General features: G+C 37.6%; 1 protein-coding gene across 3 annotated transcripts in view; it reads left to right on the forward strand.

Annotated features, from left to right (window-relative positions):
* LOC133533333 (protein enabled-like) overlaps positions 1–27,468 on the forward strand; it is a 101,072-nt gene that overhangs the window by 68,210 nt on the left and 5,394 nt on the right. For all 3 annotated transcript variants that reach the window (XM_061872301.1, XM_061872299.1, XM_061872300.1), the window contains 4 exons: positions 16,212–16,377; positions 17,006–17,161; positions 20,496–20,614; positions 21,935–22,046. In XM_061872301.1, the coding sequence (XP_061728285.1) occupies positions 16,212–16,377; positions 17,006–17,161; positions 20,496–20,614; positions 21,935–22,046 (553 nt within the window). The remainder of the gene's footprint in view (positions 1–16,211; positions 16,378–17,005; positions 17,162–20,495; positions 20,615–21,934; positions 22,047–27,468) is intronic.

Genomic DNA, 27,468 nt, shown 5'->3' on the forward strand with positions numbered 1-27,468 from the left:
TGAGAAGTGAAATCTTGAGCGTTTCGAGGGTTTCACGGGTAAAAAAACTTTGCCTCCGAGTGAAACACAAAATTTTTCACCATACTAACGGGAGGAAAATGCTAACAATGAAATAAGTACCAAATCAAATCGAAATGAACGTAATAAAAAATATCATTCCAAAGTCAATTCTACCAGCCAACAAGGAAACAACTCGAAATTTGTATATGCAACTTTCTCATTAGTGAACAATCAAGAGGGCCTTTACCAGTTAGTGTGGTGAAAATATATAATAACAGATCTACTATAATTACATAGACGTGTTGCAACTTACAATATATTTGGCCACTTTGCCATTGTTTATTGAATACTGGATGTACATTTATTAAATTATATGGTAGTTTAACAAACTGCGCCCGCATTAGTATATTATCGTCGAGACGGTAAACGGAGGATGTTGCAGGCTGAGTATTTATTTTAAATTTTAATCCGTTCAATTTAATACGAAGCCAGAAAATTTAGCCGATTCAATTATCATGCTTTTCTACTAAAAGACTTAGAAAAATAAGCAGATCAAATTACTAACCATACAAATGTCAAAACAATTATTTGCTGACTGTATGTGTGTATGTGTGTTGTGTGTGTTTGTTTTTTTTTTCATTTTAATATCTATCACTTGGAGGATTTAACAACTGGAGACGCCATGTCTGTAATTTTCTGTACAAAACAGTCTACCATTTTTGCGGGGGAGGGGCACGTCAAATGTATGGTTATTTGTACGTATCGTACAAATATCCATGTCAGATAAACGTCAGTCTATACAATCCATTGACCGAGGTTTTTGACAGAGGGGTAAGCTCTTAAAAGCGACTCCGGTTGTTGGATCCTCCAAGGTCTATCAAGTTCTTCTCGAAACCTTTCTATTGAGCCTAAACTCGAATGTGTTTGTGTTTTTCCACCGAGGAGTTCCTTTGGTTACCTTGCGACTGCATCATCAGATCAGCTTCGTGTTAGCATATTATTGAATTGTCATCGGAAATACGGAAGAATGCCAAATTTTAGCTCAATCTGACACCTGCACTTCCCGCATGGTTCTCAAAAAGTTACAAGATTTAAAGCACATATACCTACATAATATAATTCATATATTAGTACAAATAGAATACTTATAGTGCTACGCGGTGAAGCTAAAGAAAAGTGTGTAATAACAATAACATAATGTCTATGTCACATTACCATTTGAAATGTGGAACATGCATGTCCTTTGTTACCCAGTTGAACTTAACGGATGATAATATCTCGCGTAGGACAGAATACAATCGGCCCATACGTAACGTGTTTCATAAAAATGTATTTAAAGGGCCTTTTTCGTGAATCAGGGGATGGTTACACTTGCGATATGTTAACGAAATGAAAAAAAAAAAAGCTTTTCTTTATAAATAAGTAAAATACATAGTTGGCAGTGGTCGCCCACGAAAATAGCAGTACAATCTAATTTGGACCCCGGTAAGAGCTAAAATTTAGTTGAAAAAGTTCTCGGAAATTTCAATAAATATTTACAGGAAACGAAAGAAATGTTCGTTTTGAAAATGTAATATTACGTTTCCCATACAAAAATACGAGAAGATTCCGAACTTTTTCTAAGTGGATTATCACAATTTCGGAAACTTTCCTGCACATAAGTATTCAATCTTGTAGAAAGTGTAGAAACTTGACAAAGGCACCAGTTTACATTGTCCTTCAATGTATTTGACCCTGAGTCATAAATATGTATGTGCTTATCAGTGTAACTTCATCAGTACCCATTCCACGCTTTTAGTTTAGATTGTGAATGGCATCGGTTTTGAATGCCCCAAAGTGTGCCCAGGCCTTTAAGCCCTTTTTCTTCACATTGCGAAACCAACAGCTTTACTGCTATTATTTATCTATTGTTATTCTTAATTTACCAACCTTCTTTAACAATTCTTCCACTGTTAGAAACTTAACCTTGTCCTATTGAAATAAAGTTAGGATTAGGTTAGCGAGAGTTTCGGGTGTTGTGTGGGCCCGGCGTGGCGAAACCAAGATGCGGGCCACATGTGGGTTGACTCTAAATGAATTATTGCATAGGTATATAGTTTTTATTACAATGCCATAAAGTGCACAATTGCATACATCTTAATGACTTTAAAGATGAGGTTGATGTTGGTAAACAATGCCTGGGGTTGCGGAATGATGGATTGTAGAGATGAAGATGCTCATTTATAGTATGATTTTGTTCAGTTATCCAGTTAACTAAATCAGTTATTTTATTATAGGATTCCCATTTCTATAGATGTGTAGATATATTGTAAAAAATAAACAGTTAAACTTACCTACGACTCCTATAAATATTTTATAATAGGTGCTTACTAGTTAAATATTCCTTAAAATACCTCATTCTTTTCAGCACCGAAATAAAATTTGCACAGCACTTATTTACGAGTTTCTATTTACTATAATCTATATGTACAGCGTCTGACTTAACAAAAGTAATCGATTTGATGACTTTACATATTTTTTTATATAAATCCGACAGGCCGCGTTTTGTATTCAAGTTTCCATACTCTGTACTGTCTTTATAGTTTCACACTAGCCCATCGTATTAGTAATAAGTAAGACTAATGGCCTCCTGCCTACGTATTTCCAAACTAGGCCAAACCCGAACCTTTTTTATGTCGCAAAAGTAAAAGTGAAGTGTAGGACGGCGAGCCCACGTCGAAGGTAATATGTTTGCGTTAACCCCAGATTCAGTGATACCATAACTTGTATGTTTGATGGGTGTTGCAATAGTTTTTATGTGAGATGCATTGCAACGTTGCATGTTATTAACATTACAGATTTTAATTTATCTTTCATATACAAATGTATTCATTTGATGAGAAACATTTAAAAGACAATTATTTTGTGTAATAGATAGGTACCTACTCTCCCTGTCTGTCATACTACGTAGGTAATAAAAATCGTCTAAGGGGACTAAGCGTTTGATTGGTCCTTATATTCCTTACTATATCCGTTTGATTCGTCCTTACAAGGCTAACAAAGGACAAAGCGTCTCATATAAATAAATTGACTAAGTCCCACAGTAAGCTCAATAAGGCTTGTGTTGAGGGTACTTAGACAACGATATATATAATATATAAATATTTATAAATACTTAAATACATAGAAAACACCCATGGCTGAGGAACAAATATCCATGCTCATCACACGAATAAATGCCCTTACCAGGATTTGAGCCCGGGATGGTCCCGTAGAGGCTTAGATGGCTTCGTAGGCAGGGTCCACTAGGCCAAACTGGTCGTCAAAGCAAGTGCCCAAGTGTCCATTCTGAAATAGGTCGTAAACAATCGTTCGGCGTAGACACAACATTGCAGAACAGATTTAACGAATTCTGTAGAATTTCTCACAATAAACGCTAAGTGTTCGAGCTCATAGCTCATTAATATTTTATCGCCATATCTATAAACCAAAAAATTCACATAATTTATGTTCGAATTGGTTCAATTAAGGAATCGGTTTGGATCCGAGCCATCGACGCGTCTGCATAATTGAATGGATCGTGCCTCCACATCGACCGTTGGATCTAGTGTTGGCTAAAACTAGAGTCCTTTGAGTCTCCGCTGCTTTAAGACTCGACTCAGTTATTCAGACTCTAATCATTAAATTAAAACTAATCTTCTTATCGAGACCTGAGTCTTTTGTAAAGATTTGAGTTCTCTAAAAAGAACTCTCAAATTATGTACAATAGTTTTCTAAAACGCCTCACAATCGAGGCTCGCGTGTTAGGTATACGTCTTTCAATAACGCCTGTTTTTATTGCTGGTTATTATTAAGATAAAACCTACAACATATCTGAAGAAGTCTTTATCCGAAAGCTTAAATAAGTTTAAGCTGCACTTAAAAGATTCAATACAGAACTCGACGAGGGACTTGAAAAACTGAAGTTTTTTAAGCGCAGGGGACCGATTTTTGAATTTCGAGCGTTCAATTGCGTCACTCCAGAATTTGTAGGAAACGGCGAAATGCTAATTTTGAAATACGAGCGATAGATATTGGGAATCGAGTGGTATTGAGCATTCGTTTTCAATTCGATTAGTAGAATTTAAATGCCTAATAGTGGAGATATTAATTGAACGAAATACACGAAATCGAGTGGTCGAAATTCAAAAATCGGCCCCCAGATTCACGTAAATACGAGTAGGGTTCTTCATATTTAGACTCAAAAGACTCGAGTTTTTACCAACACTAGTTGGATCGCTCCGAGTGAGCAAGGATATGAATGGTTTTACTAAACGGTTAACTGGAAAATTGGGAATTGGTTTGATGTTTGCGAGCCTGTGTAAGATTTGGTCATTTTTACGTTTTTTTTTGTTTGGCTTCCAGGCTACCAGGATATGCGTCTGTTGACTAATTTAATAGACTTTATGCAAATATTTTGTAAAAAGTGACAATCATTCGTTCTGCAGTCGTTTAAATTCTTGTTGATATTTGTACAAAAAAAAATGTAGCTAGTACTAAAGGTCTGTTTGAATTATTTTTGACAGAAATGTTGGTTAGTCTTAGTCCTTAAAAGAAAGAAAAATAACATTGATGGTTGACAATGTTAAATTTTAAATAATTGCCATTGAATTCATTTAGTTCCCGGCAGTTTGAAGGCAACTGTTCCTAGAATTTTTTTCGTAAAACTTTTACAGAAAAGTATTACCATGAAAGTGACTATAATTCATAATAAAAACTATACGATTTTATATATAATATATATAAATAAATAAATAAATATTATAGGACATTATTACACAAATTGACTAAGTCCCACAGTAAGCTCAATAAGGCTTGTGTTGAGGGTACTTAGACAACGATATATATAATATATAAATATCTATAAATACTTAAATACATAGAAAACACCCATGACTCAGGAACAAATATCCATGCTCATCACACAAATACATGCCCTTACCAGGATTTAAACCCGGGACCATCAGCTTCGTAGGCAGGGTCACTACCCACTAGGCCAAACCGGTCGTCAGTCGTCATATATATATTAGGATATCAAGCCTTATTCTCATTGTTTTAAAATGCCCAGAAATCCAAACCTGCCAAGGCAAAAGCAAATTTGATTTGTCAAAATGAAGATTCAAAATACAATGGAATGCAAGGTCTTTTTATAGGCCCCTGGGTGGCTAAAGAATAAAGGTATTTATTTTGTAATGTTTTGTCCCTATACCGTGATCATTTCACGGGCCCCTGCATTTGTACCTGTCACTATAGGGCACGTCTAATTTACTATCAATTTGCTTTTCCTGTTCTATAGGTAGCGAGTGCAAATTATATGTGAATGTATTTTTTTATATTTGTCACTTGAGCATTGAAAACCTATGTTACACCATAGAAGGCCCGATTTTTATATGTTGACGAATTTTTTTTTTTGGTAGATTGGTTTGAAGATCTCATTGTTCTGTACCCCTAGTGTAAATAAATTCGATTTCCAAACGTGACGTACACGTTTGCGTTTAGTCTCATTTTGTATTGGATTTCGAAAGAGCGCGCCAAGCGGGACGTTTTGGAACCTCAAAATCCTATACAAAATGAGACTTAACGCAAACGTGTACGTCACGTTTCGCTATCGACTAAATTTACACTAGGGGCACTGGACCAGAATAAATCGTCCGGTGGCAATAAAAACTACAATATTATACATATTATAATATTAGCACCACAAGTTCATAGCCATTGTAAACCGTGTTAGTACAAATATAAGGTTGATTCTTGTTGAATTATTATTTTTTTGGTTATCACCTGAAGAAAAAAAAAAAAGAAACCCTAATTTGGGACAAAAGAAACGTATGTAATTTCCTATAGAGTTACGAAAATACCATACGTTTAAGTAACTCGGGGGAATTTTTTTATGATTATAGGGAACTCTATAACAAATTGTATCAAAATCTGACGAAAAAAGTAAAACGTCACGTCAAATTTCTCCACGATTTTTAATATACGAAATAACCTTAATAACCTTAACCTTAGGCTAGAGCCTAAATTAATCTCCTCTTAACCTTTTGCACTATGTCACCCTCCTTGCTATGTCCCTGTCGGAGATTTTTTTTTTAGACAAGGCTTTTTTTATTGCATTAAAATAAAGTAGTCCCAAAACTAAATGCAACATGGAATAAAATAATCTACTGAATTTGGACACGATTTTCTTTGTGTGAAAAAGCGACAATTTAACAATGCGACCTTTCCCTTTTATGACTTATATTGTCATCGTTTCTCCGACCCTCACATTCAGGGCAGGGTGCGTAGGAAATTATAATTAGGATAAAAGTTTTTTGCTACGGTATATATGTCTTCTAATATTTATTCGACCTTCCATATCATATTGGTCTTTCAAAAAGAGTAGATACATTTCAGTATTAAAAACCAACGAATTCTTAGAATAGAGGTTTGGTAGATCAACTAGGACGAATAGGACGGCCATTTTTTTTTTTATATAATAAGGATGTCGACTGTAGGTAAAATAAATTATTTGAATACACGAAAAAATGCACTAGAAAATTATCGGAAGGCCCGCAGGTATTGTTTGACACAATTTCTAATTAAAAATAATTCGGAAAATCTGAAAGAGTACCTAGGTATACTGAGTAATGGTTTTGACAGCTCTATTTGACTTCTCAGTTCAATAACCAGTCATATACGACTTACCCCTCCCATGGCGTTTTTACTTTATGGCATTTGTATTAAACATATATGTTATGTTTTATGCCGATCCATAAGCAATCTAACAGATTAATTGTTAGTTTTATTTAGGTTTAGCAGTTATACTTACTGAATAAATAATTCTTGTGTTAAATCCGTTATTTCAACTACCTTAACGACACATGACAATTTTATGAATTAAATTATCCTAATACAGATGCTAGTGCTCAATTTATTTATTAAATAATGGGAAACATACAGCACATAATAAAACAAAATGGTAAAAACTAATCTAAATTAAAATATATCTAAATAAGGCCCCCGCGGCATTGTGCCAAAGATGCTGGCAGCATTCCCTCGCTGAATGGCAATACTAATGCGCTGCGAGAGAAAGCTGCCAGCTCTCTGGTCACCGGTAGAGTCTATGAGCCTTTTACTCATTTCCTTAAAAAGTATCTTGGCGCTTGGACCCCACGGCCCTAGTGTCTCGACTCCAAACGCCACAAAGTGGTATTGGGGGCCGAGACTTCGATATTTGAAAACCTTTTTGGTTTCAGCCGCCTCGGCAGCTGCCCCAGCCTTGGCCGAAGTTCTTGGTAGATGGGACGGTGCCAGTGTATCGACGCATGTGGCGTCCCAGACTAGCACTCGACCCATCTTCCATGGGACCAGGGTCATACCGTCCGGTCTCTTGCCATCGTCCCTCGAAACGCCGTTTGGTTCAAGGATAGCCGGCGCGTTGACGGTAGCAAGAGATCGGCGGATGATATCGTTTAGGGCAGCGTGCCTGGAGAGGCGACCGGCACTTAATTGACAACAAAGGCCGTGGTGTCCAAGCACGTCGACGGTTGCGCCGCAGGGGCATCTGTGGGGGGCGCAGACCTTTACTCCTAATCTAAGGCTTGCGGCTAAACGGAGGGTATCCGGCTCTAGATATGTCCCGGTGGGGGGGGGAGGGGTAGGCATGCAGCCACTGGCCGGATTCTAGTTCTGCAGCTGCGAGGAGCCGCGCGCGTGTAGGACCAACTGAGCTGGAAAGTAGTTTATCAAAGTTAATTTTGCACAACGTGTCGTCCCAGCAACGTTGAATGTTTAATTTTGAAGGTAAATTTTGACCCGGACAAGCCGTCAGCCAGGCGTTTCTGGCCTCCGTCAAGCACGCCGTCTCGTAGTTTAAAGTGCAGGCCTTTAATATTTTTCCTACGAGGGAGGACGTGCCATGGACGGAAGATAGAAACGCTGGTAAAGCAACACTAGAAATTTTGCGCGTACCCAGCCCGCCGAATCTGATGGGCAGGGACGCCTGGTTCCAAGAATGCTCGCTAAGTTGTATATTTAGAATGGATTCTAGGGAAGATCTAATAAGGTTGTCAATCGGTGTTAAGGAGTTTTGGTGTTTCCAAAATGGACAGCAGCGGAGCAAATAAGTAAATTTTGGTACAAAAAGGCAGGATTTTAAAATAGTCAGAGCGGAATGAGAATTGACGTCGAGCAAGCGATACAGATAGGGATTGCAATCCGGTCCGGCGGATCCGGTAATCCGGCCGGATCCGGCACTTTTCAGGATATACCGGATCCGGTAAAAATCGCCGGATCCGGTATAATAAAAAAACGCCTAAATACAGCACGCGCTGTGCGTTTCAGATGAGGAAAAGGCAACGGATACGAGGTATGAAGTTGAACAGAACAAAAAACGAATGAAAAAGTTTAAATTTAGTAAGATAAAAATATATTTATTATGTCGATGACTGGGAACAGAAGAGGATTTCTTCTTCTTTCATGTTGGTGGTACGATATGACGATTACATAAATACTGTAATAGAAAGAAAAATGAAAGGATGGAGATGCCATAGAAGGCATTTGTAATTTATGCTAAAGAGAAGGTTAATGTCGTGTCATAATGTTGTGATAGGAGATTAACCAACTACAGTTGGGCTCATCAATATGTGTGAATGAAGAATATATGATAATATTGATAATCTTTAGTTTTCTCCGATATATGTATATATATGATAAAATATAGATTCTTTTCTATTCAAATTTAAGAGAGAATCTTTTGTCTTTACAATTTCATCCAATCTAGTGCAATTTCCTTCATCTCCTGGTACATGCTACTCTACGTCTAGCCAATTCTTTATTTGATCTATGTAACTTTTCTTAGGGAGTCCCTTTCCGCGATGGTTTTCAATCGTACATTCTATTATTTTTCGCATTAGATCGTCGTGTCGTGTGTTGTTGCTTATAATTTGACCAATATACTTTTCCATAAATTAAAAAAAAGTACAATTTTTTTAAGTCATACAGTCTACTACTTTTTCGGACAAATAAATTAGAGCAAGATAATGCTAGAGCGAATTTAATATCATAATTGGTTAAAAGTAAAATATCTTCGTTAAAAGTAATAAATAATAGTAAGCGTAGGAGTTTAAAATAGAGTTCCGGTTACTCTGGTTATAATATTAGCGGAAAATCGTTGAGCATTAGACTTTTTGTTTGCCGCGATATCTATTGTCGAGTAGCAGTACTGAGAGTTCCGCTACTCGATGCTAGATGTCGACTACGAAAATAATAAGCGTTTTGGTACCAAAACTGATGTATGGAGTGAGCACTCTATATACCTCTTATTTCTCTAATATACTAGAATGGATGTCAACGTTAGAGTTTGTGAGGAAAGAGAAGAGTCGTGGAATGTATAGGGCCCAATACATTCCACGACTCTTCTCTTTCCGAACAGACTCTACAAAGAATTCAATCAAAGAACAGTTACGAAAACTTGTCCTTTCAAGGAGCTCCAATTCCCACCCCACATCCCATCATCAGGCTTTGGAAACTAATCAAATTTATAGTTGTAAACGAAAATTTGAGCACTTTAGAATGGTTAAATATAATAAATTACCGATTTAAAATTTTGTTTTTAAAATTATATTGACATTGTGACACTTTTTAATACCAAGTTCTATTTTATTGTTAAGAAGTTATTTATTAACTTCAAATTATAAATTTAGGAATACGTATTACGCAAAAAAACTAGAAAAATATGTCATTTAATTAACTTTTATATCCCTATACCAAACCGGATCCGGTCCGGCCGGATCCGGCCGGACTACGGCCAAAATCCGTCCGGATCCGGCCGGATTGAAAATCAATCCGGTTTGCAATCCCTAAATACAGACCTCAGACACACCAACTCAGAGATAAGAATGCTATTATATTAGCATAATGTCGCAAGCTTGCTTTATATGCGTTTAGAGTATAACAGTTTAAATGCATTTAGTTACATTAATATGTATGTAAATTGTCCAGAATATCGAAGTTGCATAATTTATTTTTATTCGTCGCTATAATAAAATTTAATACGAGTAAGCTATCGAATTTGCTAGCATTATTTTCAAATCAAATTAAGGAAAGAACGTGACCGTTAGAAGAAAGCAATGTGGTTTAGACGATCTATATTGTAACACCCTGTTTACTCTCAATTTAATTGATTTATAGGAAGGAATATATACTAAGCATTCCTGGTAATATTTAGAATTAGAAACTAAAATGTCATATAAAATTTTCTGGATTAGGCCTAGTTTCAGAGATAATTAAATGTTTTTCGAAATCATTCTTTCGCCATAAGTCGGTACAAAACACATTTTTGACTGCGGTATTACCACTTTGAGATCTAGTCTGGACATACCTATTGATTGACATCGAAAAATTAAAAAAATGTATTCGAGAGGCTGCTCCCAATTAAATAAATAAACTGTTTAGCAGAGGCGGCGCGTCACAAATATTCGTAGGGAACCCGTAGCTAAATTTGCTTTCCTGTTCTCCATGAACCGATCGTTAAAGTACTCAATGGGCTGATATTAGACAAGCCGGTGGGAATCGAGTTCTTTGAACGATCCGCCACTGCTCTTTAGTTAATTTTAGGTTATGTGTTTATCAATAAAAATTACGTTTTGTGTTCAAAAAAAGGGGGAAAAAAAACAAAAAAATTTTTTTCTCGAATTTCACAAAAAGTCCTATTGCATTTTTTGCTTCTGTTGCCATCAGGAATGCACCGTTAAAATCTCTCGCAATGCTCACGGGCACCTTGTATTGTATTAAATAGGTTTCTTTAATTTCTGAGATAGTCCGTTTATATGAGCCACCTCTGAATCGATTAGGCAAGCGGCAGAATGTGGGTGGAAACGTCAAATACCTATTTAAATATGACTATTATAGTGGCCCTTACATACTTTTACGCCACTAAAACGGACTCTTCGACTTCTACGAGGTTTCTTAGAATAGTTACAGACTTGTAGTAGAGTTAACAAATGCAATATGTATTCTACCGACACCGACTACCGGTCTTGCAATGAACAAACAAAAATTAAAAACAATTATATACACCTATCAATGAAAGTGACCAATTGACATTTAGCTATTTGTCAATATTGTGCCCACTTGTACTGTAGGCGGTGACCTTCTGCGGCAATCTCGCGTCCGTTGTGTTACTTTACGTAACAAAATGAATACTCGAGGAAACAGTATCGTACTAGGCTTGAACATATTCATTTCCAAATTCCAAATTATATTAAAAGTGCGCAATCGATGTGACATATGACATGTAATTTCATAGTTTTCATAGATTATAACCGGCAACGTGCATGCGTACGCGGGGACTTGGAGCCGTTTTATATTCTAGTTATATTTAATCAACACCAAGTTTTCTCATTACACATACATAAGTAGTATGTGTGTTTGTATTTAATAGTCTCCATATTTAGCTCCTTGCACTACCTGTTGACTTTTGTATGAGTTCGAAATTTCCTGCTACCTAAAGGTTGTCTGGAAGAGATCGCTTTTTAGCGATAAGACCGCCTGTTGTTACCTGGTTCTATTTTCCTTTAAAATTCATTTGTAGTTTTACATGTATGTAAAATGTATAATTGTTGGTGCAATAAAGAATATTTACTTACTTACTTAAGTGCATCAAATTACTGCTATGAATTCTCATACAGTTTTCATTGGTTATAGCAAATTACAGGCGATTATCGGTGAGCTTGGAGAGGCCATTATAACTATACTATGAGAACGCTTGATGTGACGTCACAATCACAATAAATCTTCTTCCATTTCATAAATTTTTATTGATTTTAAAATAGTTGAAAGCGCAACAAAATTTTAGATCTTGTTTTATTTTCTATAGGAAACAACTTTACTGTCATAATCATAAACTGTCTTCTTCCTGTTAATAACGATAGAACTATCCGTGTCTTACTTTATCGCATACCCCGTGTCCATAACATATCAGGTTCAGAACTCATTTTACATCCATCGCCATGCCGATTAAACGAATCGTTTGTGGACCTTATTTCCACAGCATAAGGTGTACAGCCAGTTAAATGTTTTCGTTTGTACATACCGCTTTAAGCAAGCCCTATTCCGGCTAATCTCTGGTCAATTGCATCAGATCTAAAAAGTCGTGTCTCTAGATGAGATCAAGAAGGACTTACAGCGTTTAGGCTTGTAAGGGTAGATGTCCATTTTAGGAGCGTTTGCGCATACTTGGCTCGTTGAAAAACGAATGCTACCTAGACAAATTATGACTGTTGCCTTTTACGTGTATCATACATAATTTGTATCTATATGTTTATTTATATTGATGTCTTTCGTTCATTCATAAATTCAGATGAACGTTGAAAATTCAGGACCCTGACTATTGTCTATGGTCAAAAACAGATTTCCATGGCCATATTGTTCATCGTATTCACAAACCATACGTTTCAATATCACGCATTCACAGTCCCGGTGATGACTGTGATGAGGTTCCTTAAAGTTTTCTTATTTCAGATTTTGGATGTCATACCAAGACAGAGGCAAAATCCACAACGCAGGCTTTGTCAGGTTTTTAAAGCCTCATTTATTTTTATGTTACTATTCCTTTCATTCATAATTTTTCCGAAAACCACGAATAAAACAATGTTTTTAACGTCCGTCGCTTTAAGTCTGTTCTATTATATATATTCTGGACGTTTAGCATCTTGCGGGGGCAAACGCAGTTTGTTATTTCTGCTACAAAACACAAAGCATCTATTTATAACTACGTCGTGCATTGCCGAGGCCATAAACCATAATAACCGAGATAGTAACCAAGTGTACAAGTAAGCTATGTAGCAACTAACACAAGACAATCACGGGATGTGCACGCGATCGCTGTCCAAATTCATGAGATGATCGTCTACCTCCGGCTTTATGGGGTCAATGTTTGGACCTAATTTCAAGCTCCTTGAAACCAGTAGGAACCAGGAAACAGCTTTAAAGGAACTTCAAATTTTAGATCTAGACTACACCGAAAATCATACACAGACTTAGATAGAACTATGCTCATCATCAACTATCTACTATCATTATGGAACGCGAAAATGGCCCCATGCTCAATCCTTAGCAGAGACTGCATGCGGCCTCTGATTAGTTTTTAGTTTTAGTTCTATATACTTTTTATATTGTCCTAACACTAATAAGTTTAGTCTGAAATAAGTAATTTTTATTAGTATTTATTTATCAACGATAAAATGTCTTGTCCTCTATGACATAAGATGTACTTCTATGAAAAAAGTCCCGCTGACTCTCTTGCGCTTGTATCTTCTCGGTCAAGAGTGTAGAGTCTATGTGAGTGTAGAACCGACGTTCGTTCTTTTTTGCAATTTTTAGCCTCGTAAAATGCCTAATTGATCCCCACTTCATAGGTTAGAAATCAGGTGAGTCTAACGCAATCATACATCGGGAATTTGGCCTTAAACACTGCAGAATGTTTTTTTCCTGCTTACGCAAGGTTGAACGCATACATCACTGTTCTAAACGGAGCTAAAAGGTAACGACATGACTATCACATGCAGTCATGTCATGTGTGTCACGTACAGATTTGCATTGAAGATAATAGTTTTCCAATTAATTTACATTGTATTGAAGAATGAACCTTATGAATTATGAACATGAATTAGTTCGAATAGAAGTGAGAAGTTTTGCCGGTGCCAGTTTGTTTGGCTTATTAGAAGCATCATACTCTGGGATGATAGAACTTGTGAAAATGATCCATTTTTTGTCGTACGATATTTCTTGTCTAAATTTTAAAAATTACCCGTATCAAACCCGCGGCGGCCGATCATTGTTTTGTGTGGAATGGAAAAGGGTAACGTTATGTAAGTAGCGTTCTAGTGGAATGCGTCCTTAGAGAACTGGACTTTCATGATAAAAAGCAGCCTTTGCCACATCAAGACCATATCTGGCTTTCAATCAGAGATGGGTCCTTTTAGTTAGTTGTCCTTATGCTTCATGTGAATAACCTGTCAATCAGAAAAATGTTCTTCCGCCAGAGAGCAGCACTATCACATCACATAAACCATACGAGTAACTTATACATAGGTACTAAGCCTTAAACAGTTTTTTGTGAAGTTTTTACTACGAAATTGATGCATCAAAGCGGTTTGTTTACAGAGGCCTACCGCGAAACGTAAAAATTGAAATTTCGTTATCTGGCCTCTTAATCGCTCGAATATGCAAGAGTGATGGAGTGGCAGTTAACAAAATTTCGATTTTCGTGTTTCAGGGTAAGCCCTCAAAATGTGGTAGTGGCGCCCTCTACGCAGAGTTTTGCGTAATATCCCCTATTCTATATGCAAAAAATCAGAACTAATAGGTTACACAAGACATTAGTTAGCCTTGCTTGTTTCACAAACTTGATAATAATAAAATTAATTGAAATGTTTGGAACGGTTTAGTACAAGTTAACAATATATATATTGGGTGAATCAAAGATTTACATTATCTACAGGAATTCTACAATACTTAGTCACCAGTCTCATTCTCTTAAAAATGTACCTAACATATACATTGATACATTTAGCTAACTTGACGTCATCGTTTATACCTATTTATATCGTCATATAGAGCATATGTTTTTCTGGCAAGTACAGTATTGTAAATGAGGAGTAATGAGGAATAATGAATTGTCCTATATTTGTTAGTTCTGTACTTATTGAGTTATTATCTCGTTTTCCATGCTGGGTAGTATCATACATCCTGGTTTTAATAGCACCAAATAAAACGTGCCAAACAACAGAGTATTACTTAGACTTTTAAACTTCAAACCCTCTAAATCCTTAATCTGCAGAGATACATCAACGTTGAACCGAAATGCAAAGCCGTCTGTCATCCCTGCATTTAGTTGACCCAGATCTCGTGTTTGCGCGCAATTCGCTGTGATCCATTGGCTAATAAAACACTTGATCCAGTTGAACTGTAGCGAATCACAAATACTAGTTCAGGTGCTTGATTTGCAAAACGGAAAAACCTTTGTTACGGAGTAAAAGAAAGTTTCCATTGCGGTATTTGCGGTCAAAATACCCACCTAAACGCAAGTAGCAAATGCTGTACTCGTACACTATCAATGTTTTTTTTAATACTACATCGGTGGCAAAAGAAGCATATGGCTCGCCTGATGGTAAGCAGTTTTCGTAGCTTATGGACGCCTGTAACTCCAGTTGTGTTACATGCGCATTGCCGAACTTTAAAACTCCGCACCCTCCGAGCTCTGGCAACCTTACTCACCGGCAGGAACACAACACTATGATCTAGGTTATTTGGCTGCGGTTTTCTGTTGGGTGGAGGTACTTCCCCATCAGTTGGGGTCTGCTCTAGATCTGGAATAACCTCTGCTGTGCTGTGCACATTCACAGACTTGACAGTGCCCATACTTCTTTTTTGGAGTCTTAAGGACTTACCCGGGTCCAAAAACAGTGTCCAAAATGTGTAAACAGGCCCTATAATTTTGTGGACAACTAGTGAACTTAGTTTTATTTTAATGATTTCTTATTCTTGCGTAAGCTTTGAATTCTGTGATCAATATCATGACTCAAGTTGCATCTTAATGTAATCACGAACGACATGCCTCATAGGTATTTAAGTTGATAACTTAAAGTTAATTTGTATTTTATGTCTTCACTTCTTCAGTCCGTTCAACATGATAGTGTCCTGATCACTTTATATGGAACGAATAATTAGAGATTGCATTAACAAACTTAAAACATGCCTTTATAAAGCATTAGGTATACCTAGTGTATCAGATTTGGTCGACAACTGCTCTCTCATCTCGGTTGCATTCTCAGCTGCTACTTCGGAATTCATTTTGTCGATTTCTGCGTCAATCAGGGCTAGTCTAGACAAGAGCTTCAATATAGCCTAGCATATAAATCATCTGAGGTCAATGTGAAATGAATTGGCATATAAAATGTATTACTGGGAAGACCGTCATAGAGAAATTTCTTATTTTGTATACGTATGCCGCTCAGACACAGTTGGAAAGTAACTCTTCGCTCCTTCTGCTTTACCGGCCTTCTTTCTGTAAGTGGAGTTTGTGTACAAACCCGAGAGTTAAAAGCGACGAAAGAGCTTGTAGATGATTTTCCCTTATAGATGTTCTTCTCCACATTGACCTTATATCTGTCTTTCTTTAGACAATTTAACAATGATGGTTTTGTCCACAGCGAACAATCGATAAGCAGCGCGCGCGCCTCCGTCATGGTGTACGACGACGGCTTGAAGCGCTGGGTGCCGTCAGGCAGCAGCTCGGGGCTATCCAAAGTCCACATCTACCACCACACCCAGCACAACACCTTCAGGGTTGTTGGGAGGAAGCTCAACGACCATGAGGTACAACATGTTCTATAGACTCTTTAACCCCTAACTTTTGTTTTCTCCTAATCTGAGGTTTTTGGGGATTTCCAGAAAAGTGTCGGGAAGGTAGCGCTTTTTTTTAACACTTCTGATAAAGCTAAGAAGCATAAGGCATTTTGGCATCATAACGGTTGACAACTTAGCTTTAAATTCTACGTTATATAATACAGATTTGTGCAGGTTATTCAGGTAACTGCCATATGCGTCACGCTCACGTCCCCGACAAAGTTAACTTTTTTGTGGAATTCCTCTGTTACTTTCTTTATTGTGTCTTACACTATCCTGGACATCATAGTTCGTTGTTTCCCAAATGAGTTAAAGTCGAAGAGATGTATAAAATGTTCATTGCGGGAATAGTCTTCCCCGAGCTTAAGTGCTGGCCAGATTTTTTCCACATTTTAGAGGAGATAATAAACCACCTTTCTAAGATCAATTTTTAGGGTGAGCAAGTCGAAACCTAAGCGAGCTAGAAAAACTATTAGCAAGACTGTCATAAAAGTCAGGTACATGACAAAGATTTACTGGATGCTGAAGTGTCTTTAGAAAATTGGAATTCACGAATGTCTTTTTCTTGACGATAATAATACATTTTCTATTATTCCAGGTGGTAATAAATTGCGGCATCGTCCGCGGGCTCAAGTACAACCAGGCGACGGCGACGTTCCACCAATGGCGAGATGCGCGACACGTCTATGGCCTAAACTTCTCGTGTCGTGAGGACGCGGACAGTTTCGCGAGAGCCATGATGCATACACTTGAGGTACTGAGACTATAATGATAAACTTTTAAAGCGGCAGAAGAAGACGTTATACTCGTATAGGGCGCATCGGAAAAACTGCAGCCCTAAGGCATATGGAAGAAATTCTCAGATTATAGAGGAGTGCTTTGAAATACACAATCTTTGTAAAATACTGTGTACGTACAGTTCGAACACCAAATCTATAGGTTGATTGGAAGACTTGCGGGTGACGTTTTGTTTCCTCGGGAGTAGTATCCGAATGGTATACGTACCATGACACATGGTACCTCTAGGTAGGCCTCTCGTACAACTTATTATTAATTAATTAAGGAAACTGTTGTATGGAGTGAGCACTCTAATAAGCTTTTTTATTTTTCTAAGCTCTAGGTTTGGAACATTTGTATGGATTTATTCACTAAGGCAGCTAAAGCTGGTGGAGATTTTTTGGGAAAATTTTGAGAGGTAACTAGTTTCACTTCATATTTCGTGCTCTGGATGAATCAACCTTATATTAACACAACAAGAAATGAGTTTGAAAATATGTTAAAGGTATGGCACCTTATGGGTTCACATAAAAGCTATATCAGTGTCAAACTGTATTTTGGTAAGCCAGGCACACTGTTATTAAATTATTTTAGAATTAAAGATCTCGCTAGTGTTGAGTTACTCACTCGTGAGGCACCTCATTTGTACCACTCACTTTGTTAAATTGTCGCAGAACTTCACACCGCATAAATGTCATACATCACTCCTCAATTAATTTTACTCATTTACTCGCGCGCATCACACACAGCTCTTACCACTCAAACACTTCAAATTTAAAAAAAAACTCTCAGCCTTTCAAACTCACTCGCGTTCCTCACAACTCGCAAGAGAGTCGCGAGGCGCTCGGTGCTCACCGACATTCAAATGAAGAAATGAGTCATTGACGTCATCGTATTCATCGCTCATACTATCAACTGCCCAACTACAAACCTCAAAAACCGCAACCGCAAGGACAAAAGGTCCACCGAGAAATGCGTTGTGTTTATACCATTCACTCGCCTCACTGTGACATCCCCTCAAAAATCCTTTAAAAATGAAACAATGAATTGGATTTACCGAAAGAGGGAGTGAGACAGACACGCGCCGTGCTTCAATAACACCTCATCGAAAATACGTTAAAAATGAAACACGAAAGAAAACAAGCGTAAGCGTCCGCAAGCTTACATACATATTACGCCATTTTGATCCTAGCATTGCTAAGTTACTTGTCAAAAGCGAAAAATCTAAGTCATCAAAGAACCTACCGAAGAAAGTTTTTTTTCTCTGTCGCACTTGTAATTTCATACGTAAGTGCGACAGCAAAGCAAAACTTCATGGTTCGCGGTAGGCCTCCATATTTGTTAGCTATTATTGTACTAACGCGCATACCAGTATAACCTGACCTCAAGACTCATATTGCTGGTGTCATGTATAATCTGAATCAATTAGACTGGACAGTGAAATGGTTACTTGATAAGCGATTGAAATGCCAACCAAGTCTCACTGGGCATTTACGAAGCTTGCTTAAAAACAGTTATCGTTTAAGAGACCAAAATATTATTTAAATTATTGAAATATAATATAGTGGCGTACACAAAATATGATAATTTACATTAGTTTATTAATAAAAAAAGTAAATATAATTTGTATAGGTGAAATAAACATGTACATTTTAACGATTTGAATTTGTAATACTTTTTGTTAACGTGCTTCGTAAACTATTTCGATCATTTATGATTTTGACATATTTATAATACGAGAAACTCGAAAAAGTTGTTCGTAATCTTTAGTTGTGTTTTATAAATAGTGATCAGTGACCATTCTTATAATTATGCCAAAATAACAATATATTAACATTGTTTTCGCGATAAAATATACCTGTGGGTCTTTCGTTGTGTCTTTTGCATACAAAAATCAAGTGTATATTACACGCCGGTGGCATTACCGCGCGAACGTTATTGAGGCTTTCGTTTGTTATCATATTACAATGATATTATTACTGATAAATGATGAGGTGGTAAGTTAGTAATTTCTATATAATAATGGTACAAACAATATTGGATTTGTTCTCCTTAGTTTGTTAATTGTTTGTTTGGTAGTTTATGGTTAGTATTTATTTCAATATATGAATGTTAAACTTAAAATGATATCAAGTAGCAAAAATTGATACTGAACAATCTAACAATAAAAATAATAAACTGCTAAATTAGAACAAGTTTCATAAAAGCATCAAATTAAGTTGCAATAGGATGTATGTACTTTAACTCCTTAGTTTGATTCTTAAATGTATGTCTTCTGTTGTTAAAGTTCTGTTTTAAACCTCCAGAATTGCACTCCAATTAAATATTTAAAAGGAAGTTTAGCAATGCCTAAATATGTATTTACATTAAATATGGTTTGCTGCCGTTGGAGTTGATGGAATAGTCGATGCTGCAAAACTGCTAGTACCTCTCCTCATTTGAAGTAAGACATTGTAACACCTCATTTTAGAGAATGAGGTACTCATACAAACTCATTTTAAATTGATGTCCTACCCATCACTAGATCTCGCAATAAGCCGACCTGCGATGCATTATTTTCATAACATATTTTAAGAATGTGCGAGTCATGTGCAGCGAGTGACTAAGTGTGCGACTTATTTGATCAAAGGAACGTTAGCGCTTTAAAAGGAAACACGGTAATTCGAGAGCTGGTAGTGGAAATAAAACTTTCCAGTAGGGCTAAGATGGTCGGCTCTTTACCATTTGTCACCATGCCTGTCACGTTCTAACAACTATGTAAGTGCGAAAGTGATGGGCATAGTGGCAAGCGAAAAAAATGGAACCATGCTGCCTCTGCACGTCTTATTTATTAATCCTCTGACATGGCCTTTAATCTCATTTTGAAACGACTTCAAGACAAAGAAGGTTCCTAAAACGTTGGTATTAGATTTTTTTATATGTATGTTGATTCATCGAGGATAGTTCGACCGATCAGGAAAATCCTGGAGAAATCAAGATAACTCTTCAAATATTTAAGGCACACCTATAGTGATTTAGGTATTTTTTTCATAGTAAGCACTATTTGGTACTGTAGTAAAACTGCTTATGATGATATTCTTCGTGTTTACAATTAAAATACATTAGGGTATAGTAATTCTTAAGAGACACACTATTGTCACAATTTTTTATAGCATTTTAAGTCGTTTTTTATTAAAGATTATCGTGATTCAAAAGCGTCCGTCGTTAGCATTCGTTTGTACTTTTTAATTTGTGTTGTTAGAATGAGAAGAAAGGTATTTTAACGAAAATCAGTTTGCAAACTGTATTATATACTTTTTATTTGTTCCTAGATCCTGGCAAACAAACCGAGCGGAAACTCAGCGCCGCCACCGCCACAACCGCCTAATCCGCCTGTACCTTTTAATGGACACAACAACACACAACACTACGATGAAGATATGGGCTACAGGTAAGAACTAAGAACATTGTCTGATGTGTAGGCGTCAAAGAAACCGAGCGATAGCTCAGCGGCGCCACCACTGCAACCGCATGTACCTTTTAATGGCCACAACAACACACAACACTACGATGAAGATATGGGCTACAGGTAAGAACTAAGAACATTGTCTGATGTGTAGGCGTCAAAGAAACCGAACGGCGCCACCACTGCCACCGAATGTACCTTTTAATGGACACAACAACACAACACTACGATGAAGATATGGGCTACAGGTAAGAACTAAGAACATTGTCTGATGTGTAGGCGTCAAAGAAACCGAGCGATAACTCAGCGGCGCCACCACTGCCACCGAATGTACCTTTTAATGGACACAACAACACACAACACTACGATGAAGATATGGGCTACAGGTAAGAACTAAGAACATTGTCTGATGTGTAGGCGTCAAAGAAACCGAGCGATAACTCAGCGGCGCCACCACTGCAACCTCATGTACCTTTTAATGGACACAACAACACACAACACTGCTATGAAGATATGGGCTACATGTAAGAACTAAGTATATTTATTTATTTGAGGGATTTTCTATATCGATAAACTCAATTATCGATGCTTCTCTCATATCAAAAAGAATTTGAAATTGAGGTGGATTGTCAAAGTAAATTTTGTAGCCACAGTAGATGTACTGCCATATTTCGACACATGATTAAACTTTTAGAACGCCATTTGAATTTATACCTTATTCTTTCATTGTTATGTGTTACATTCGTTGAATATCAAAAAGAGGCGCCATCTTACCGGGCATAGGCCAAAAGTACGGCGGCATCTTTTCGAACGATGGCTCCAAATTTTGTTTTGTAAAAATAATAATTTTATTGAATGTTTTAACATAAAACAAAATAATAACTCATTTCCCTTCTTTATTAAGAAAGGTTTTTTTTACTTCACTTATTATCATTTTACTCTAACCAAGCGATCGTACCATGCTTACTATGTTTTGTGTACATTTTATCATCGACCCCGAAATAATAATAAAGGTTTTCTGGAAGAGATCGCTTTTTAGCGATAAGACCGCCTGTTGTCTGCCTCTAAATTTAATCAATTGTTTATTTTTCTTGTATTTTTTTACTGAGGTGTGCCAATAAAGAGTATTCTATCTATCTATCTATAATACTTACAAATAATATACAAACGAACCTTGGGGCGATCACTGGTATCAACGAAAAGTATTGATAATTAATTTAATTTATCGATACAGAAACTATCTGTCAATAAATTTTGCTCCATAAATTCCTAGGTCGGGACATAAAAATACATGACTACTTTCAGAACGATGACGCGCGAAGACGCAGCCATACTGCAGCAACCAGCGTACCACGCGCCCCAGCACCAGCACCCGCAGTACCACCCGCCCAGCCAGTACCACGCGCCACACCACGCGGTAATACGAGTATATACTCCTCCTTTAACCAGTGGGGCGACACTCCTCCTTTCGGCTTTTCTCGACTCCGTTCGGCTCAGCATTATTGCTACGAGCAACTATTAAGGTTGGCACAACTTGACGTCCCTATACGTGCACGGCCACAGATAATGACTTGAATTTTGACAACCCTAAATGGCCGAAAGTGATAGTGCCATACATTAGAAAGGGACAGCATAATTCGTCCCAGAATCGCTGTCAAACTTCGGTTTAGAATGAAGTGTCATTTCTGTACGGTAGAGGGAAGGACACAATATCTTATAGGAGAACTGTTGCAAAAGGCAGCTGTAAATAATAGTTCGAAATCTCTCCGGTGGCGCTAGGGTAGCACAAGAACATGTCATGAACTTAGATGTTATTGACGGAATGAAGTGCGCTGCCAGTGATTTGTTTTCTTTTTCAAAGTCAAAAATTTGTTCGCTATGTATTGTGGCGCCACCTATTTAAGGTTTTTTGATAGATTCGACAGTTCGTTTGACTAAAAAATACCTAGATATGAAACTCTCCCAGTAAAAATGAGAGTACAGAGCCATAATCTTTATTGTTTGCGACCGAGTTAAATATTATGTCGTAGTACGGTCGCCAAACCGCTCCGAGGCCAGATTTAATTGACTCAGCTCGGCCTTACCCACAACCGGTATCAATGTGTTCGGACAGTTCTCCTGATCACCGTACATGCGGTAGTAAAGCGGAAAAATGGTGGAGGGGATAGTAATGACGTCACAAAGATGGCGGCCGGACCTATTCTTTTTGGCGGTGTATCTCGAAAACCACTTAACCGATTTTAATCATCGAGGTGTCAAATAATAGCTTATATTATGGAGATTATTTCCTTTTCTACAAACATTTACGTGAAACCTATAGGAAAAAAAATAATCACAAAAAACAGTTTTTTTATAAAATTATTATTTTTTATTTTGTAAAAATCTCCGCAAATATTAGCATTTCGCAAATTTTGTTTAATATAAAACATATTGCTTCATTATCAAGGAATATAATGAGCCTTAAAACATACAGATCGAGTAATAAACAATGAAGCTACACTCATTTATTTGCGCATGGGTAACGATAACTGGCTTTTACCGGTCGAAACTGTGGTGACTGTTACGATACGTATTGAATGGAATTTATAGAGTATCGGTTTTAATTACTGAAATTATAATTAAAATTATAAAAACCAGACACAATAATGTTACCTTACTTCGACGTTTAGTCTCTTTTTTCGTCTTAATCATAGGTAGGTACATATTTCTTTTTACTTAAAAATTTTATACAGGGTGAACTTTTAACCACCAGTCATACTCTGCGCAGCGACTTTATAGGTCATACTTAACAACTTTTACTATGGGACCAATTCCGAAATCGCGAAAAAAATTTTGACTGTCCCATATAAAGGTGCGACCACTTTACCAGACCAACACTTTTCCAAACTGAGCTACAGCTGTCCGATGAAGTTAAGTACTTAGGACTAACTCTCGACAATAAACTCAATTGGAACAACCACATCAACAAACGGATAGACAAGGCGGGAGTTGTCTTCTGGCAGTGCAGAAGGATGATTGGTAAGAGGTGGGGACTCAACCCGAAAATTACCCTCTGGCTCTATAAGACGATAATCCGCCCCTTACTCTGTTACGGTGCTCTGGTTTGGTGGCCAAGAACAAACCTAGGCAACGTACGAGACAAACTACAAAGACTTCAAAGGCTCGCATGCGCGGCCACCACTGGCTGCACGAGGTCTACCCCGACTGCAGCCATGGAGGTCATGCTAAACCTTCCACCGCTGCACCTACACATACAGCAAGAGGCCAGTCTCTCAGCGGTAAGGTTGCGAACCCTCAAGATATGGTCTAACATCACAGGAGCTCTTCACACAAAATGCCTGGAAAAGGTGTATGACGAATTTCCAGTGCTTAGGTCAGGCACGGACCGGATTCACAAACAAGCTATCTTCGATAAAAGGTACAAAATACAGTTATATGAGGACGACAATCATGAAGGACTCAATCCCCGGGAGCTGAGAATCTTCACTGATGGGTCCAAAACAGACAGCGGATCGGGCTCTGGAACCTTCTCAGAAGACCTGAACATGTCGATCACCACTCCGCTAGGAGCCCATAACTCGGTATTCCAAGCTGAGTGCATGGGCATCATAAACGCGGCGGCTGCCATCACTGCAAGGAAGGTAGTAGGATCCTCCATCCGCATACTCTCCGACAGTAAAGCAGTCTTAATGGCTCTAAATAGCCATATAGTTACATCCAAACTTATACACGAATGCCACGAACGACTAATGGAGGTATGTCATAATAACAAGATCACCCTACAATGGATCAAGGGACACAGTGGATCCCGAGGTAACGATGCTGCGGACGAGCTTGCCAGGCAAGGATCGAATGCGGGGGCGATTGGTCCGGAACCGATTCTTCCGATACCATTTAGCAAGGTACGCTCAATGCTGCTGGCACGTACAGGGAAACTACACACAGAACACTGGCTGAACCAGACTGGATGCAGACAGGCAAAAGAAGCCATGCCTGGCATCAACGGAAAACTCACAAGGGCGCTCCTGCAACTAGGGAAGGTCCGACTGAGTATGGTAACCAGTGTCATAACAGGTCATGGACTATTTAACAAACATCTTTTCACAACAGGTGTCACAGACAGTCCCCTGTGCCGAGGTTGCATGGAGACAGAAGAAACAGCCTCTCACGTGGTGCTGGAATGCAGCGGAGTGACTCCATACAGGGCTAAACATCTCGGATCTCCGAGAGACCTCCCCGAGGTCCTACTCAACATGAAAGGTTTGATAGGATTCCTCGAGGAGCTGGGCTGGCAGGACTAGCCCACCCCCAACATATCACGCAAAATAGGCGCAAGTCGTCGAGTTGCGGAAAAATCGCCCGAATACAATACAATACAATACAATACAATACAAGGTGCGACCAGACCGCAGCTTAAAAAACGGTCACGATACGGAATCGCAGTGACGCGTCGTATGCGTACCGTTTTTGACGCATGCTCCCCACACCGCTGTTTAAAAAACGGTGACGGTACGGAATCGCAGTGACGTGCTTCACGCGAATCTTTTTTGTTCGCAAAACAGTTGCGTCTTTTACGTCACCGGTACGGTGTCTGCCATAAGATCTCCGTGTAATATTTTTTGCGATTTTTACGCAGTTCAATTTACGGTGCGTCAGCTTATTTTAAGCAGCGGTGTGGCGAGCATGCGTCATGGACCCGGGTACGTCCTTAAACTACGTCCAAAAGAGAGGTATGGGCATTGTGAATGTCATCTCGCTTTGTGTGGTAGGGCACAGCCAGTGGGTGTCATTCCAGATCCAAATTTTCTTGCGTGATTCGGCATTGGTCCCATAATAAAAGTTGTTCAGTATGACCTGTAAAGTCACTGCGCAGAGTATGGCTGGTGGTTAAAATTTCATCTTATACCTATATTCGACACAAGTAGTAAGTACTTACAGACCAACTATGATACACATTTTGCCTGTATAGTGATACATAGTGAATAAATTAATACCTGATTTAAAAAAAAAAACAAATATAACAAATAGCATGTTATTTAATTCAGTAATCACTAATCAGTCTTAAACAATGAACATCATACTTTTAGATTAGACAACAAAATGTATATTTATACTGTGTTACGACTTGAAAGATTTTACTGCTTTAAAACATAAGACAAACCTACCAACCAAATGTATAAAAAAAATGTTTTTTGTGATTATTATTTTCCTATAGGTTTCACGTAAATGTTTGTAACTACGGAACCCTAAAAAGGAAATAATCTCCATAATATAAGCTATTAGTTGACACCTCGATGAATACAATCGGTTAAGTGGTTTTCGAGATACACCGCCAAAAAGAATAGGTCCGGACGCCATCTTTGTGACGTCATTACTATCCCCTCCCACCATTTTTCCGCTTTACTACCGCATGTACGGTGATCAGGAGAAACGCCCGAACACATTGATACCGGTTGTGGGTAAGGCCGAGCTGAGTCAATTAAATCTGGCCTCGGAGCGGCTTGGGGACTACTAATAGTAAAAGTTGTTCAGTATGACCTATAAAGTCGCTGCGCAGAGTATGACTGGTGGTTAAAAGTTCACCCTGTATAAAATTTTTAAGTAAAAAGAAATATGTACCTACCTATGATTAAGACGAAAAAAGAGACTAAACGTCGAAGTAAGGTAACATTATTGTGTCTGGTTTTTATAATTGTCATTATAATTTCAGTAATTAAAACCGATACTCTATAAATTCCATTCAATACGTATCGTAACAGTCACCACAGTTTCGACCGGTAAAAGCCAGTTATCGTTACCCATGCGCAAATAAATGAGTGTAGCTTCATTGTTTATTACTCGATCTGTATGTTTTAAGGCTCATTATATTCCTTGATAATGAAGCAATATGTTTTATATTAAACAAAATTTGCGAAATGCTAATATTTACGGAGATTTTTACTAAATAAAAAATAATAATTTTATAAAAAAACTGTTTTTTGTGATTATTTTTTTTCCTATAGGTTTCACGTAAATGTTTGTAGAAAAAGAAATAATCTCCAGAATATAAGCTATTATTTGACACCTCGATGATTAAAATCGGTTAAGTGGTTTTCGAGATACACCGCCAAAAAGAATAGGTCCGGCCGCCATCTTTGTGACGTCATTACTATCCCCTCCACCATTTTTCCGCTTTACTACCGCATGTACGGTGATCAGGAGAACTGTCCGAACACATTGATACCGGTTGTGGGTAAGGCCGAGCCGAGTCAATTAAATCGTGTTTCTAGAGGGCTTTTGAGATTTGGCGACCGTACTATCGTTAAAGGATGGTAATAATTTCATTTTTCGCCCACTCAGCTGGAGAAATAATAATTAAGGACTAATTAGTGCTTACTACAACAAAACGAAAAATATTAGCAAATGTTGGTTAATCTATTTGTGTTTCTTGCTAATTAACATTTGTATATATTACTACGGTGTAATTAGTATTAGGCTGTTAATTATATTTAATTTTGTTAAACACATGTCCAAGTCGGGTTCAGTGTAAGAAGTTGCTCGGTCAGTGGCAGTTCGTATAATGTATATTAATGTACGTGCGTATTTTATTATACACATATACACTTAATTTTTTGTGAAGACTTAATATAATATATTTATTCGATTTTTTTTTATAAAATAATGACGAAGATAAAGTATTGAAAAGCGGTATCGGGTAATTGAGTATGTAGGTATATGTACTTTCTAGAATCACTTTGTGATATTTTTTGGGTGTTCTTTATCATATTTTTTTATTCGTGATATCTTCCTTCAGGGGTTCATTGTGATATATACTATATTCGTTAGATAGTCTATCTTAT

This window comes from Cydia pomonella, unplaced genomic scaffold (genome assembly GCF_033807575.1).
Source record: "Cydia pomonella isolate Wapato2018A unplaced genomic scaffold, ilCydPomo1 PGA_scaffold_156, whole genome shotgun sequence".
Classification (NCBI taxonomy): Eukaryota; Metazoa; Arthropoda; class Insecta; order Lepidoptera; family Tortricidae; genus Cydia; species Cydia pomonella.